The sequence below is a fragment of the Acomys russatus genome, chromosome 6 (assembly GCF_903995435.1).
Source record: "Acomys russatus chromosome 6, mAcoRus1.1, whole genome shotgun sequence".
Classification (NCBI taxonomy): domain Eukaryota; kingdom Metazoa; phylum Chordata; class Mammalia; order Rodentia; family Muridae; genus Acomys; species Acomys russatus.
In genome coordinates, this window is record NC_067142.1 from 79039385 (window position 1) to 79054851 (window position 15467).

Sequence of the window (15467 nt, forward strand, 5' to 3'; positions counted from 1 at the left end):
TTTGAGATACAGTCTCTGCTAGCCCAGGCTGGCCTTGAACTTGCTTTGTAGTAGAGGTTATCCTTGACCCTCCTGCCTCCCACAGTGCTGGGAGAGAGGCGCGTCCCACCACGGCTGAAAGACTGTCCAAAGTTTTGTATAGTCCCCTTCTTTACTCTTGGACACTATGTACATCCAACTTTTCTCACCTAATTTTATACTGATCTGTGTTTATGGCTATTGATCTCTTAAAATAGTTCCTTTGAACCAACAAAATTTTGTTTAAGGATCCCTATGTGAAGAAATCTCAAAGAGATGAAACTATCTTTATAATTTTGATTTGTAATTGATCATAATAAGATAGGTATGTTGTAAATTTTGAGGACCTTTAAACATAAGAAGCTGATTTAGCTGAAATTCATTTTAGGTGAACCCTAAGAAGATCCATGAATCTTACTTAATTCTAGACAAGGTTTAGTATGGATTTTATTTCTTTTCCCCCCCTAAGCCAAGTGGTGAGGATTCCACGATGTAGCCCCACTGGGCCCCAAGTTCGCAACCCTCCTGCTTCCAGCTCCAGTGCTGGGGTCTCAGGTGTGAGCCACCAGGGTAGGTCCCTTCCTTTCCTTAATAAGCCCTGAGAAGCAGCAGCTGGGAACGAGGGCACACACCTCCAATTCCAGAGCTCCAGGGGCTGCAGCGGGAGCATACTGAGTTCAAGGACAGCCTGAACTATAAAGCAAAGCCCCATTTATTGATATTTTGAGGGAAGAGGATTGAGACAGGGTCTCATTATGTATCCTTGGCTGGCCAGGAACTCCCTATGTAGACCCAGGTGGTCTCCAACTCACAGAGATCCACTTGCTTTTCCCTCCCGAGGGCTGAGGTTAAAGGCATGTGCCACCATACCCAACTATATCTTTTACTTTAATGTTTACTTATTCTTACATTAATTTAATTGTTTTGAGAAAAATATGGAACACTTAGCAAATGTGTGTGTCATCCTGGCACAGGAACAGGCTAATTGACTCTATATCATTCCAATTTTAGTATATGCACAATAAAGTTCTATTTTTAAAAAACCAACAAGACAAACAAAGAAACAAGGCTTGGCTAGCACAGTGGTAGATTACTTAACATATGCAAGGCCCTGGGTTCCATCACCAGCACTACAGTGGGGCGGGGAGGGGTGGGGTAGGTACAAACTATGGATCTGAGAATCTGGAGATTGATTTCTTGAAAGTTTCCGGTACACCATAGAGAAGAAGTACACACACACACACACACACACACACACACACACACACACGCCATGAGAAGCACACACACACATACACCATGAAAAGTACACATGCACACACACATACCATGAGAAGTACACAACACACACTATGAGAAGTGCACACACAACAGGAAAAGCGTACACACATAGACACCATGAAAAGTGTACACACGCACATATACCATGAGAAGTGCACACATACCATGAAAAGTACACAAATACCATGAGACGTGCACACACACATACACATACACACACAGCCTGTGTGAATGCTGTGCCTGTGCCAGTGTGAAGATGCCTAGGGTGACATGAGCAAAGGAGTTCAACATAAGGTCCCAGAATACTTATTAATAGTTGAACTTCTGAGCTCTAGAAGTTCAAAATCCTCCACCCTCAGAGCTGGGATTACAAGCATGCACTACCACATCCCATTGCCAAATCTTTTTTGTTGTTGTTGTTGTTGTTTTTTGTTGTTGGTGGGTTTTTGTTTGTTTGTTTTTGTTTTTTTTGAGGCAAGGTTTCTCTGTGTATCCTTGGCTGTCCTAGACTTGCTTTGTAGACCAGGATGGCCTCAAACTCACAGCAATCCGTCTGCCTCTGCCTCCCAAGTGCTGGGATTAAAGGCGTGCGCCACCACACCTGGCCCCATTGTCAAATCTTAATACCTTTTGTTAAGGCTTTTAGGGCCCCCTCCTTCCATCTGAAACCCTTTGGTAGCACTGTTTGGCCTCAGTGATACCTGAAATGGCCTTCAGGCATCCTTCTAAAACCATGACCAACCTTTCAACTACTCAAAACAAAGTGTATCCATGGTTGAACAGCACCAAGGATGTCCTGTAGCTCCTTCAGAACACCGCCCACATGTAAATGCACACACTTCCACTCGAAAGTGTCCACCCACACACGGGAGTTTGGCACTGGCCCTTGGAAAAGCAGAAAGTACCCAACAGGGCAAGATGGTGCCAACCAACCAGTGCCATTCCAAATGATGACAGGCATGCCTCTACCAGACCTGTGCCAGCTGGAAAAAAAAATGGCACACTTGTTTTAGAAAACGGTTTGGCATTTTCTAGTGCTCATGTGTTTTGATACTACCTGTGGTCCTAGCACTGGGGGCTTAGAGGCAGGAAGTTTAAGAGTTTGGGCCGGTCTGGGCAACATAGAGAATTCTATGCCAGTTTGAACTATACCACGAGACTCTGTCTCTAAACAAACAAACAAGTAAATCAATAAATGCCATATGACTACTGATCCAGGAAGCCTACACTTAACATCCATTGCAGCTGGCAAAATGGCTCGGCAGGAAAAGGGATTTACTGCAAGTTTCACAGCCTGACTTCCATCCCTGGGATTGATCCCACATGATAGAGTAAGAACACTGACCTCGCCTGAGTTGTCTTCCGACCTCCACACTTTGCATGTGTGCTCTCAGAAGACACACATAAGAACGTTCATAACGGGGCTGGGGATGACTGAGTGGTTAAGAAGGCTTGCTGCTCTTCTGGGGGACCAGAGTTTGATTCCCAGAAACCTTGACAGTCGACTCACAATAGCCTAAGACTCCGGCTCCAGAGAATCTGATATCTATGTCTATATCCTCTGAAGGCACACGCATATATGCCTCCACACAGAAACACACAGGTACATGATCAAAACTAATAAACATAAACCTTAAAGAATTCCCATAGAACAGTGTTCATATTATAGAAAAACACTAAACAGTTTAAGAGCCTGAACAAAAAGATGAAGAAGCAGGGTTGCCACAGACTCACAGTGGAAGCCACACCGTGTTAGGAAAACAGTCCACACAGTGACATGTGACAAGTGGCAAAGGAGGAGTCTTCCAAAAGTGTTGAGAAAGTAGGGCACTGGAGGGCAGTTGTGTGCCACAGCGATCACTGACGCCTGTGGTCTCCTAAGCTGCCTGAAGATGGGAAACAGGTTGCCAGGGGAACCAACCCCAAGACCAGAGGGCTGGACTTTAGTGCCACAGCCCTGAACTCCAAGGAAGGGGCAGAGGCTAAAGGTTGAGTTGGTAGGTGGCTGATTATTTCATCAATCACACCGTGTAAGGAGGCTCCCTCAGAAGCCCAAATGTCAAGGTTCAGAGAGTTTCCCAACTGTTGAACACCTAGAGGTGTGTAGAGGGAGGCACACCCAGAAAGCACCCAGGGGCTCATCCCCTCTACCTGTCCCATCCACCCTTAACCTTCATAAGTATCCGGCATGCACGATTTCTGTGAGGAACTCTAGCAAATGAACAGAGACCAGGGAGGAGGTGGTAAGTCAGAGGCTCGGGCTGCCACCTTCATTGGCCTCTGAAGCCAGGAAGAGTCACATAGGACCAAGGCCTTAGCTTGTGAGATCTGATGCTATCTCCATGCAGATGGGGCCAGGGTGGACTGTTGGTGCTAGCTGTTGTGTGCTGGAGAAGGTTTGCTGGTAGAGGGAAACATACTCACTGAGGACCCAGAGGCAACATACTCTGGTAAGGAATGAAAAGCCTGCCTCTTGCCTTCTGCGGTGGTTTGAATAAGAACAGTCTCCATAGGCTCATATATCTGCTTACATGGTTCCCAGTTGGGGGAACAGTTTGGGAAGGATTAAGAGGTGTGGCCTTGCTGGAACAGGTATATCAATGGGGATGTGGGTTTTAAGGTTTCAAAAGCCCAGATAATTCTCATTTGGCATTCTCTGCTCCCTCCCTCCCTCCTTCCCTCCCTCCTTCCCTCCCCCCTCTCTCTGTCATGCCCTCACCATGATGGATTCACCCTCTGAAACTGTAAGCCCCCAATTAAATACTTTCTTTTATAAGTTGCTTTGGTCATGATGTCTCTTCATAGCAACAGAAAAATAACTAAGATGTCTTCCTATCTCACTGGTTTTCAAAATTACAAAGAAATAAAACTTCAGTTGGACTGTACAAATTTCTTCTTTCCTCCGTCTTTAAAATGTAAGCTCAGGACCAGCAACATGGCTCAAACAGTGAAGATGTTTGCTACCATGCCTGAAACCCTGAGTTCAGTTCCCAGCCCCCACATGGTAGATGAACCAACTCCCTGAGGAGCTGATTGCCAGGGAATCCCACTCCAAGATCAGAGGGTCTGGACTTTCCTACCACACACACACCCCAACCTCCAAGGAAGGGACAGGGGCTGCAGGCTGAGTCGATCAATAGCTAATTACTTTATTATGAATCACACTCATATGTAATAAAAGCCCAAAGATCAGTTCAAAGAGCATCCAGATTGCTTAGCACACAGTGTCTGAGGTCACGGACAAGCTGGCTCTGGAAGCTGGCTGGGCCTCCTCATCCATTTCAGACCAAAGCACGTGTGAGTTCAAGGCCTTGGGATGGCCTTCCCCTTTACTCTATGGCAGCAATGATAAAACAGCCCAAGAGTGCAAACCCTGTGTCCTCAAAACAGCTTAAGGTAAACCACCTCCAACAGTTTAACACAACAGATAAACATCTCCTACTGTTTCTCTCATAATATATAAGTGCAACCAATGGAAAAGAGAAGGCTGGAGGTCAGCCATGGAGAGCATGCTCAGCTGGGAACTCAGGCCGACAGACTTAGCTTCCCCAGAGTTCTCAAATGTCGTGAGACCCAATTTGATGACATCATCTGTATGCTGCCATTTGGTCTTTTGCTTAGAAACTTCACCTGGGGTGCACACTGTTCTGCCCGGGACTCTATTGGGAACTCCAGCTGGCTGTCTTGAAGGGCCTTCCAGTTGATTCCTTCTGGATGACCTCCTTCTGGATCTGATGATATCTTGCTATTGTCTATCTCTTGCTCCTTATTCATTTACTGCAACCTGGCATATACTTAGTAAAGTCCCCAATTCAAACCCCAAAGTATGGCTATCATAGCGCATTCTCTGGCTGGTACAGAATGCAGTATCTAGAGGGTGGCACATCAGAAAGCACAACAGGGGTTCACCTACCCACACCCTGTCTATTCTCCTCATCTGCCCCTCCTTGGCCCTGGAGTACCCTTTGTAAGTAACTGGCAGACATGTCCTGAAATCTGTGAGGATCTCTAAGGAAGGGAAGCCAAGAAGGAGGCCGTGGACATCAAGTCACAGTTGGTGGGTCAGAGGTTCAGGCTGCGGCCTTCACTAGTATCTGAAGGGGAGGCAGTCTCAAGAGACTAGTCCTCACCTCGTGGCATCTGAGGCTATCTCCAGGCAGATGGTGTTAGACTTGGATTGTGGGACCCCAGCTGGTGTGTGCTGGAGAGTTGACTGTTGGGGGAGAAAACACGCCAACAGTGTGGAAGTTCACGGCCTGTGATGCAAACGCCAACTTTCCCTTCTGTCTCGTGGGCCCAGGCTTTCCTTTTCCTTTTCAGTTATAAAGAAATAAAACTTGGATTGGACTGTCTGGGGTCAATGTCATTTTTCTTTCTTCTTTATTTTTAGAAAAAAAAATTAACTTTAAATATGCTTAAGAAGACAACCAATACTTGTATACCTGACTTAGTTCTATTTAAATTTCAAGTTAAAATAAAAGGTAGCTCAGCTAGTCTTTGAAGCTAGACCCTACAGGCTATTTGCTAAATCTGAAGTCTTTCCTTCTTCATATATGTGTGTGTGTGTGTATGTGTGTATGTGTGTATGTGTATATATATGTATGTGTGTATGTATGTATATATGTGTGTGTATGTATATGTGTGTGTGTGTGTGTGTGTGTGTATCACACACACACCAGTCTCATCATGTAGGCCAAGCTGGTCTTGAACTCATAGTCTCTCTGTCCTCATCTCCCAGTTGCTGGATAAGGTGCTGTGGATGACAAGTGAATCCCCAAGGGAGCAAACCCACCATCGCTCCCACAAAAAAAGCACACAAGCTTCCGGCTGCAATACAAGAAGCATGGGTTTTTCTCTTCAAACCTGTCATTTGTGGAAACTTTCCCCTCCTTGCACACAGGCAATAGAAGAAGCCTAGGAAGTGAATGGGCTCCAGTTCACCCTCCCTCCCTCCCTCCCTCCCTCCCTCCCTCCCTCCCTCCCTCCTTCTCCTACTCCATTTTCCTGTCTCCACTCCCCTCACCTCTCTGTGGAGCGGAGCAGGGGATCAAAGCCTGTTTTCCTTCTATGTAAAATGAAACTAGTGATGTTCACTCACAGGCTTACTAGGACAGCATTCGGCAAGGTACTGCTTTGGAATTTGGGGAATTAGGAAGCATGGCTGAAGGATTTCAGCTCAAATACATTGAGCAAACATAAGACTCTGCTATGAGCCCAGGCACCGTTGGATAGTACCTGTTTCTACAAAGCTGAATAGCTAGGCTGAGTCGTGGTATTGCACACCTTTAATCCTAGCACCCAGGAGGTGGAGGCAGGCGTGAGTCTGAAGCCAGCATGGTCTACAGAGTTCCAAGCCAGCCAGAGATACACAGTGAGACACGAAACATGACTCAGGGATGGGGTGAGCGGGGAGGTGAGACCTTGTTTGATGGCAGAGTGCACAGCTCAAGGGGAGAGTGCTTACTATGCCCAAGGTGCTGGTTCTAATTCCAGCACTTCAACACAAAAGCCTCCCTGGTTACCAAGGGATCCACAACACTGCACCATCCCACAACAAACACCTAGGTTTCTGTGACCTCCTAACATCAAAGAGCTAATCCTCAGCAGCAAAAAAGAAAAGAAAGAAATTCAGGCTATGGGTCATGGAAAGAGGACCTACATGCAAGCAGATGCCAAGACCTGGGGCCTCACCCCTACACAGACACACAGACACACACACACACACACTGCCTCACCCCTGCACACACACACACACACAGCCTCACCCCTACACACACACACACAGCCTCACCCCTACACACACACACACACACACACACACACTCCTGCTCTCACTGGCACACTTTAGGGACTGGAAAGTTCTGGGGTTCTCACTGTCCAGCTCTGAGATCAACTAGTAATTTCTCCCGTCTGGATGGCAGGCTAAGAACTCTAAACAATGTGTCTCCATGGGCCAGTGAGCTGGCTCAGTGGGCAGGGCAGCTGCTGTCAAACCTGAAGATCTCACTATGATCCCCAGAGCCACAACTGACTCTTGCAAGTTGTCCTCTGACCTCCACGCCCACACTGTTGCATGTGTGCACCTCACCCCTGCTGCACACCCACACACATAGCCACACTGTTGCATGTGTGCACCTCACCCCTGCTGCACACCCACACACCCACACACATAGCCACACTGTTGCATGTGTGCACCTCACCCCTGCTGCACACCCACACACCCACACACATAGCCACACTGTTGCATGTGTGCACCTCACCCCTGCTGCACACCCACACACCCACACACATAGCCACACTGTTGCATGTGTGCACCTCACCCCTGCTGCACACCCACACACCCACACACATAGCCACACTGTTGCATGTGTGCACCTCACCCCTGTTGCACACCCACACACCCACACACATACCCACACTGTTGCATGTGTGCACCTCACCCCTGCTGTACACCCACACACCCACACACATAGCCACACTGTTGCATGTGTGCACCTTACCCCACTGCACATGTACACACACAAACACTCACACTGTTGCATGTGTGCACCTTACTCCCACTGCACACTCACACACCCACACACCCACACACATACCCACACTGTTGCATGTATGCACCTTACCCCCACTGCACATGTACACACACAAACACTCACACTGTTGCATGTGTGCACCTTACTCCCACTGCATGCACACACACACACACACACACACACATTCTTAAGACCTTTCTAATTTGAATGGATGGTGACATTCCCTAAGCATAGGAACTTGCACCTGCTTTACACTTGTGCTAACTATGTTTTTGCTTCACTATCTTGGGACCTTGGAGAAGGGATAGCCCCTCCCTGTGGCCAGCTACTTCCTAGAGACAATAATAGTCTTTGTCACATACAAGCATGACTTGCAAACTCTCCTTTATTGAGTCGGTTTTTGAGTCTTTATTGAGGGAGCAGGTGTCAGGACTATAAGACACACAGCTCTTTGTCTTGGGGCCCATTGAAGTCTTTCTAACAGGCCAACCTAATCCTCCCTTTCTTTTCTCTTCACTGCAGAAACCCAAGGGAAGGCTTTGGGCATCGGTCTCTCCTTCCTCACATTGCCTCTGGCTAGCCGTGAGGCTTCCCTGTGTAGTTCCACCTACTTCTAAGAACCCATCAATGTAAGAGATAGTTTTTCCTTTATGACAGTCATTTTGTCATCTGCAATTCTTTTCATTTGTTTGTTTGCTCATTTTTAGAGACAGGGTTTCTCTGTGTAATAGCCCTGGCTGTCCTGGACTTATTTGTTGACCAGGCTGGTCTCGAACTCAGAGATCCACCTGCCTCTGCCTTCCGAGTGCTGGGATTAAAGCGGTGCCCCAACACGCCTGGCCTATCTGCAACTCTTAGTTATCCCTGTTTAAAACTAATCCTGAAGCTGAGGCTCGGTTAGAAAGTGAATGCCTAGACGCACAAAGCTTAGGGCTCGACCCCCCAGCATCATACACACTGAGCATGTCCCTACAGGCCTGTCGTCCCAGCACACAGGAGGTGAAGCCATGCTGGTGAGAAGTTCAAAGTCATCCTTGGTTCCATAACAAATTGGAGGTCAACCTGGGATGTCAGACTCCATCTCAGAAGTAAAATAAAATAAAAATAAGAACTAATGACCAGCCTGGTCAACAAAGTGAGTCCAGGACAGCCAAGGCTACACAGAGAAACCCTGTCTCATAAAACAAAAATTAAAGCTAGTCCTGAGTACCCTTAACAATCACCCATACTTGAGCCCCACCTTAGACTAACCCCTTTCCACTACTTTCTCCTGCACCAATTTCATCTATGGTGCTGATATAATCTGTAACAAATGCAAGGAAAAGCAGTTCTGTTGTGGTTTCCCCGCCCCCGCTGTTATGGCTCCCCCACCCCCCCCCTGCTGTTGCGGTCCGCACCCCTAGCCCCCCCCCCGCCCCACTGCTGCGGTTCCCCGCTGTTGTGGTCATTCCCCGCCCCCCCCCCCCCCCCCCCCGCTGTTATGGTTCCCCCCACCCCACCCCCCACTCCCGCCCCCGCTACTGCGGTTCCCCACTGTTGCGGTTCCACCCACCCACCCCCACTGCCCCCCCCCGCACCCCCCCACCCCCCACCCCCCCCCCCCGCTGCTGCCCCCAGCTGAGCACCTGCAATCGTAAATCTTATTTGAAGAAGGCAGCTTGATAGGCAAAACCACAGGGTCCATGCCTGGAGCCTCGAGGGTCAGGTAATTATTCTCTAGGGTGATGGAGACCAGCACAAGGCGAGGTTCCTGACGGGCGGTGATCATGTGTCCATCTTCCTTAATCACCATCCAAAACCTGCAGAGAGGCAGACAGGCGCACGCTCAGAGTCTTCCTCGATTAAAATCTTTTAGCTCTCCCTCACCTCAGAACCACCCACCCATCACCATCAGTGAAAGCTGATGGTGTATCATGCAGGTCCGGCCAGATCCTTTTGGTCCTAAAAGCTGTGCCCAAAAGGAACTCTCTCTTGCACTCGTGTGTTGCCCTGTGCCACCTTAAGACACGGCAAGAAGCCGTCATCAGACGCCAGCGCATGTTCCTAGACTTCCTGGCCTCATGTGCTACTGGATCTCAATACAGCCAAAATAAATAAATAAATAAATAAAAGACTAAGATACCTGTTCTGATTAAAACATCATCCAAGCCTAAACTCCCAGCATGCCCTATCTCCAGACAAGACTTGGTTTGTACCAACCAGACACATCATCTCTCTGGTTATCTGTCCTCTGAGCTGAATCTTTGTGAATACCAAAAAAAAAAAAAAAGAAGAAGAAGAAGAAGAAGAAGAAGAAGAAGAAGAAGAAGAAGAAGAAGAAGAAGAAGAAGAACAAAAAGAAAGGATATGACTGTTCCTATGTATGGTAGATAGGAAGGTTTATTGTAGATTTAAAAAAAAAAAAGGAGACATATTCTGAGCCAGGAACAGCTGAGAAAGTGTCCAGACTGGACATGACTGTGACTTGGCTGAACCACATGGGGAGATGGACAGGGGAAGACAGACAGAGGGCAAAGCAGAGAAGCAGGTGTCGCACCCAGGAGGCCCAAAGAAAGTAGAGCCAAAAATGGATAACTATATAGGGCAGGGCAGCTGGGGAAGGGTGGTCTATCTCCTGGGCAGGAAAAGTTTGGGGTGGGGGGTCACTGAGCAGGAGGACCCTGTAACAGGTAGGGACTGAGGGTCAGGGAGAACCTAGGCCCCAAGAGTCTGCACCAGCCGGGCACCTTAGCAAATTGTCCCAGGTTTGAAATCTAACACCCCCCAGCTCCTGTCCACCCAAACAGTCCCTCTGCACTAGCCTGGGCCACTGTGTACCGACCTGGGGACTAAGCGCTGAGGTGAAAAGCGAGAGGGGACGCTAAGCAGCTCCCTGATAGTTGTTGCAACTGACGAGGCAAAGGGCGACTGCAAGAGAATTCAACCTTGGGACTGCACAAAAACTGATAAGGGGCTCACCAGCTCCTGCAACGTTTGCCAGCCAACAGGGCCTTGACTAGGCTCCAAAAACTCACCCTAAATATGGGTGGCACCGTCCCATGGGCTGGGGATCCAAACTGAATACAAAGGACGCCACTCGCTGAGCACCAGCTCTGCTTCCTGACTATGTATGTCACGTGACCAGCTCCCTCACAATCCTGCCATGACCCTTCTCTCCTTACTTTGCTTCTTGCCAGGTATTCATCTCAACAATAAAAACAATTAACTAAGACAGCTACCATATATGTATATACACATATATACACACACACATATATATATATATATATATTATATTGTGCACATAAAAAAAAAATACCCCATGAAAAATGATCCACTGTGTTCTGCCAAGTCCGAGAGAAAGGATGATCCTAGACAGTGGGTTTTCACAATCAAGTTACTTCAATTTGAGCTGCAGTAAGAATCAGCACCCTCAGTTTAGATTAAAGTACAAGCAGGTGGCAGATGGGCCAGTGTCAGAATCCCCACAGTAAACAACAGGGCCCTGAAATGACCAATGTAACAGTGAGGCGGTGCCCAGGGCAAATGAAAAAAACCTTGTTCAAGTTAAAAACTAGCCAGAAGAGTTGGGGTGAGGGGAGGACGGAAACAGGAAGGACTAAGCCTGAAAGATGAGGTGGGAAAGGAAATGTGGGACATGGGAATAATCGTGAGGCGGGGTGGGTCCCCTTATCAAGAGATGATAAGTTTGTGCAGAAGAAATAGTTGGCTTCGGAGAAAGGTGTGGACAGACAAGGCGATCAGTTGGGGTTGGGTGCCTCTGGACATTTGCACAAGGTCAAGGAAGGGAGCCACCTCCAGTGTGACAGTCTATGTTACCGTCTTCTGGGAGGACCTTAAACACTTCACAGCTCAGGGAGCTGGGCCAAGGTCAAGCTCAAATGACCCTGAGAACACTGGCACAGCATCTCCAGCAGTTGGAGGACCGCGCCACACAGACAAAGGAGCTCTTTCCCTGACCCCCAGAAATACTGACTCAAAGACAGAAAACAACAGCCGTTAAGCAGTCCCCGTGACGAGCCTGCTTCTGAATATTAATTAAATTAATTAAAGCAACGAAACTGAGGCCAGGAGAGGTTGGCTGCCTCTGCTCAAGGTCTCCTGCTTCTGGGCGGTTCTTACATTCCTGTCTCACACACTGGTTTCACAAAAAGAGTGAGAGCTGTAGTCACCTAGATCTGAATTCAAACCCCTCAACAGGCCAGGTTTGTGACCCCAGGTGACATCTTCATCCTGTTCAATACATCTTCTTAGGTCCTTGGGATGGAGACATTCATAGCCCACAGAACCAACTTTAGATGGGCTAACTTACAGGACAGGATGGTAAGACAGCCCACTGTCTACCGTACATTGGTTTCACTGCTTTCCCTCCACCCCAGACCACATCATCTTACGAGTGTATTGCTCATGCTGACCAAGGTTGTGAAAGCCTGTAATCCCAGCACTTGGGGAGCAGAGGCAGGTGGATCTCTGTGAGTTCAAGGCCAACCTTGTCTACACAGTAAATTCAGGCCAGCAAGAGCTACATAGTGAGATCCTCTATTTAAAAAAAAAAAAAAAAAAAAGACAGACAGACAGACAGAAAGAAAGAAAGAAAGAAAGAAAGGCCAGGTGTGGTGGCACATACCTTTAATCCCAGCACTTGGGAGGCAGAAGCAGGCAGGTCACTGTGAGTTCGAGGCCAGCCTGGTCTACAAAGCGAGTCCAGGACAGCCAAGGCTAACACAGAGAGACCCTGTCTCGAAAAGAAGAAGAAGATACGGTCAAGTTCTTAGATGGGAGGGAAGGCAACGTGTGTCTGCCTCTTCGGGTCAGCTTTGGCGTCTCCCATGTGTTGATAATATCCAGTGCCCGGTACCCAAGGTCTTTCCAGCCTCACACAGGAGTTCTTATCCTTCATACATTAATAAGCTCTAAGCAACTTCCTTGCAATGGTCTCCTATAAAACCCTTTATTTCCAGCAGAACAGTCAGCCACCGGGGGAAGACTTCAACATGCTACAAAAGTCGCCTTCATCCTTGCTGATTTGAGTTCATTTGGACAGATATGGGACTCTCAAGAAATGGTAGTATTTTACTTTATTATTTCAGTATACAGGCAAGTTTTCATATAGCCCAGGCTGGCCTTGAACTCTGCATCTACAGCCCACCTGGGAATGACCTTGAATTTCGGATCCTCCTGTGTGGAGATTCCTGGCAAGTGCCTCACTAAAGTATTGGAAGGAACATGCCCCAGTAGCCAAGCGTTCTCTTGCCAACTGAGCTACATGCCCAGTCTCTCAGTAAAAGATAATTTAAAACAAGCAAACCTTCCCCACCATCAGAAGCCTGGGGTGAGAGCTGAGGAATTGAAAATACCATGAGCTGCAAAGCCACATGCAAAACCCTTAAAATTACATTTTCCAATGCATCAGGAGCCCACATTTCTTTAGGAGAGCAGTCTTCAAGGCTCAGCGCACACACACACACACACACACACACACACACACACGTGTGTGTGTCCAGATATAAACACTAGGCAGTAGATGCTCTCTACTGTAAGGTTCATTGGATGATCAATTTGCAAACTCCCTCCTCTGTCCAGACACGAGAGCACAATTACCGTGTCCTAAGAATGAAAATTGTGTGTTCGGCTAGGTAAGGGCCATCCACCTGTAAGAAGGGTACAGGCATTCCCCTTGATAACATAAAAATCAAACTAGCTGTGGGGTGACGCCAGGTACACTGCCACCAAGGCTCATGGGACGCTGGATCTTCCTCAGAGAACAACCTTCCTAATGCTGACAACACATTTCAAGGTTTGAGAACTACCCCTGTGCTCAGCTTTGCCTCTTGACCTAGGCCCACCCTTAGTCACAGTAACAGCTGGACTTGACGCAGGCCCAGGCTCGCTCTGTCTCACCCAGTCGGGCTGAGCCTGCTTCCTGATCTATAAATGTGTTCTGTACCGGAACACAGCCGTCTCCCCCCGCCCCCCCCCCGTTTTTTTTTCCTATTCTAACCTCCATTATTATCACTTTACACTCCAGTTTGTGACTAGCTCCCTGCTCCCCCCCTCCCATATACTACTGCCCCCTCCCCCCCTCCCGGCAAACCATGTGATTCTGCTCTTTACTCATTATAAAGTAGCCAGCCAGAACTAGAGGAAAAGGACCCCATGTTCTTGAAAACATTCAGCCAATTGCCTTTTGTTTTCCTAGCTAGGAGAGCTGCGCAGACAACAGAGTTGGTCCGTTGACGGGGAAGTCCAGGGGTCCAGGTTTACCCCAATCCACTTTTCCAAAACTACTTTAGCCAGAAGCATACGCTTCGCTTCACAGCTAAAGGATCAAAGGTTCAGAACCCAGGGAACTCAGGCAACAAACCTCAGTTCTCTGTTAGCTGAGCAATCACCTCCGTTGAAAGGAGTATGAGCCATTTTTTTTTTTTCAAACTACAATTTCAACTTGAGCATGCTTACAAATGTGCATGGTGTTACAATACGTGTGTGCGTGTTTCCCAGATGCAACAAACCCTTGCTTTCTTGGTTTGGGGAGAACACAGTTCGCAGGGCAGACAGAACTTCTCTCCAGGACTTCCACCAGGCACGGACTCATAAAGTTTGCACAGCGAGGGGTACCCGGTTCCAGGTCTTACACTTCCTACCTGGGATCGGCAAGGCCCCACCTCCCTCGCCCTTGCCCACCTGCACCTGGCTCAGCGTACCTGTCGCGCACTTTGCCACAGCGCAGCCCCATGTCAGTGCACTCGGTCTCGCACACCGACACCCCTTTGCAGGACTTGATGGGGTAGATCCAAACCTTTGACACCGTGCCCACCTGCTGCAACCGCCTGCGCCGCCGGGGACGCACGCGACGCCAGGCCACAGTCCCCAGCGCCACTGCCAGTCCTAGCGCGGCGATGCCGAGCCAGGTGGACCGCGGCTGGCCGGGGAGACCAAGGCGAGCCAGAGCCGTGGAGCTGGAGGCACCCATGTTAAACTACCTTGTGCAGGCCTGCACTTCCAGGCTGAGAGGGCGAGGCGGGGCTTTAGGCTCCGGGCGCGTGGGAGGAGCCAGAGTTGGCGCAGCCGCACCGCCTGTCAAACTTTTGCAGCTGAGACTGCTGTGAGTGGCTGCCTTGAAATGGTCACTTTCATTTTACTTTGCCTTTGTCCCCCTTTAACTCGACCCCTTCCCCGCGCCACGTGACCTTTAGCCAGCTACACCCGTTTACCCAATTGTTTCTAAAAGGAGCGCACTCAGTTGCGCGAGAAGTTGCACTGAAAATGCAGCTGGATGGTGGAAAGGAAGGTTTCCTGGGAACATCTTTGGGACAGGCCCAGAACTCTCTGGAACACTCGGCTTAAACCTCTGCAGGTAGAGACAAGATGACTGGAGAGGCTTATAGTAGCGTGACCTGGGATTTTAGGCACACAAGCCAATGAAGACAGCCTGAAAGAGAGAAAGACAGAATTTACAGCTTCCTGTGGCTGAGACCATAACAGAGGACCCTGGTCAACTTTTTTTTAGATATCTCTCTTCTCTCTTCTCTCTTCTCTCTCTCTTCTCTCTTCTCTCTTCTCTCTTCTCTCTTCTCTCCTCTCTCCTCTCTCCTCTCTCCTCTCCCCTCTCCCCTCTCCCCTCTCCCCTCTCCC

The 15467-nt window shown here is 48.6% G+C and overlaps 1 protein-coding gene and 1 pseudogene across 1 annotated transcript in view; both read right to left on the bottom strand.

The window, feature by feature from the left end:
• Window positions 1-14939, bottom strand: part of LOC127190828 (mitochondrial amidoxime reducing component 2) — a 28945-nt gene extending 14006 nt beyond the window's left edge. The window contains exons 1-2 of the mRNA XM_051148086.1: window positions 14537-14939; window positions 9458-9631 (exon numbers count right to left, since the gene is read on the bottom strand). Coding sequence (XP_051004043.1) covers window positions 9458-9631; window positions 14537-14805 — 443 coding nt within the window. The 5' untranslated portion in view covers window positions 14806-14939. The remainder of the gene's footprint in view (window positions 1-9457; window positions 9632-14536) is intronic.
• Window positions 948-1048, bottom strand: LOC127191277 (uncharacterized; annotated as a pseudogene).
• Window positions 14940-15467: the final 528 nt, after the last annotated feature.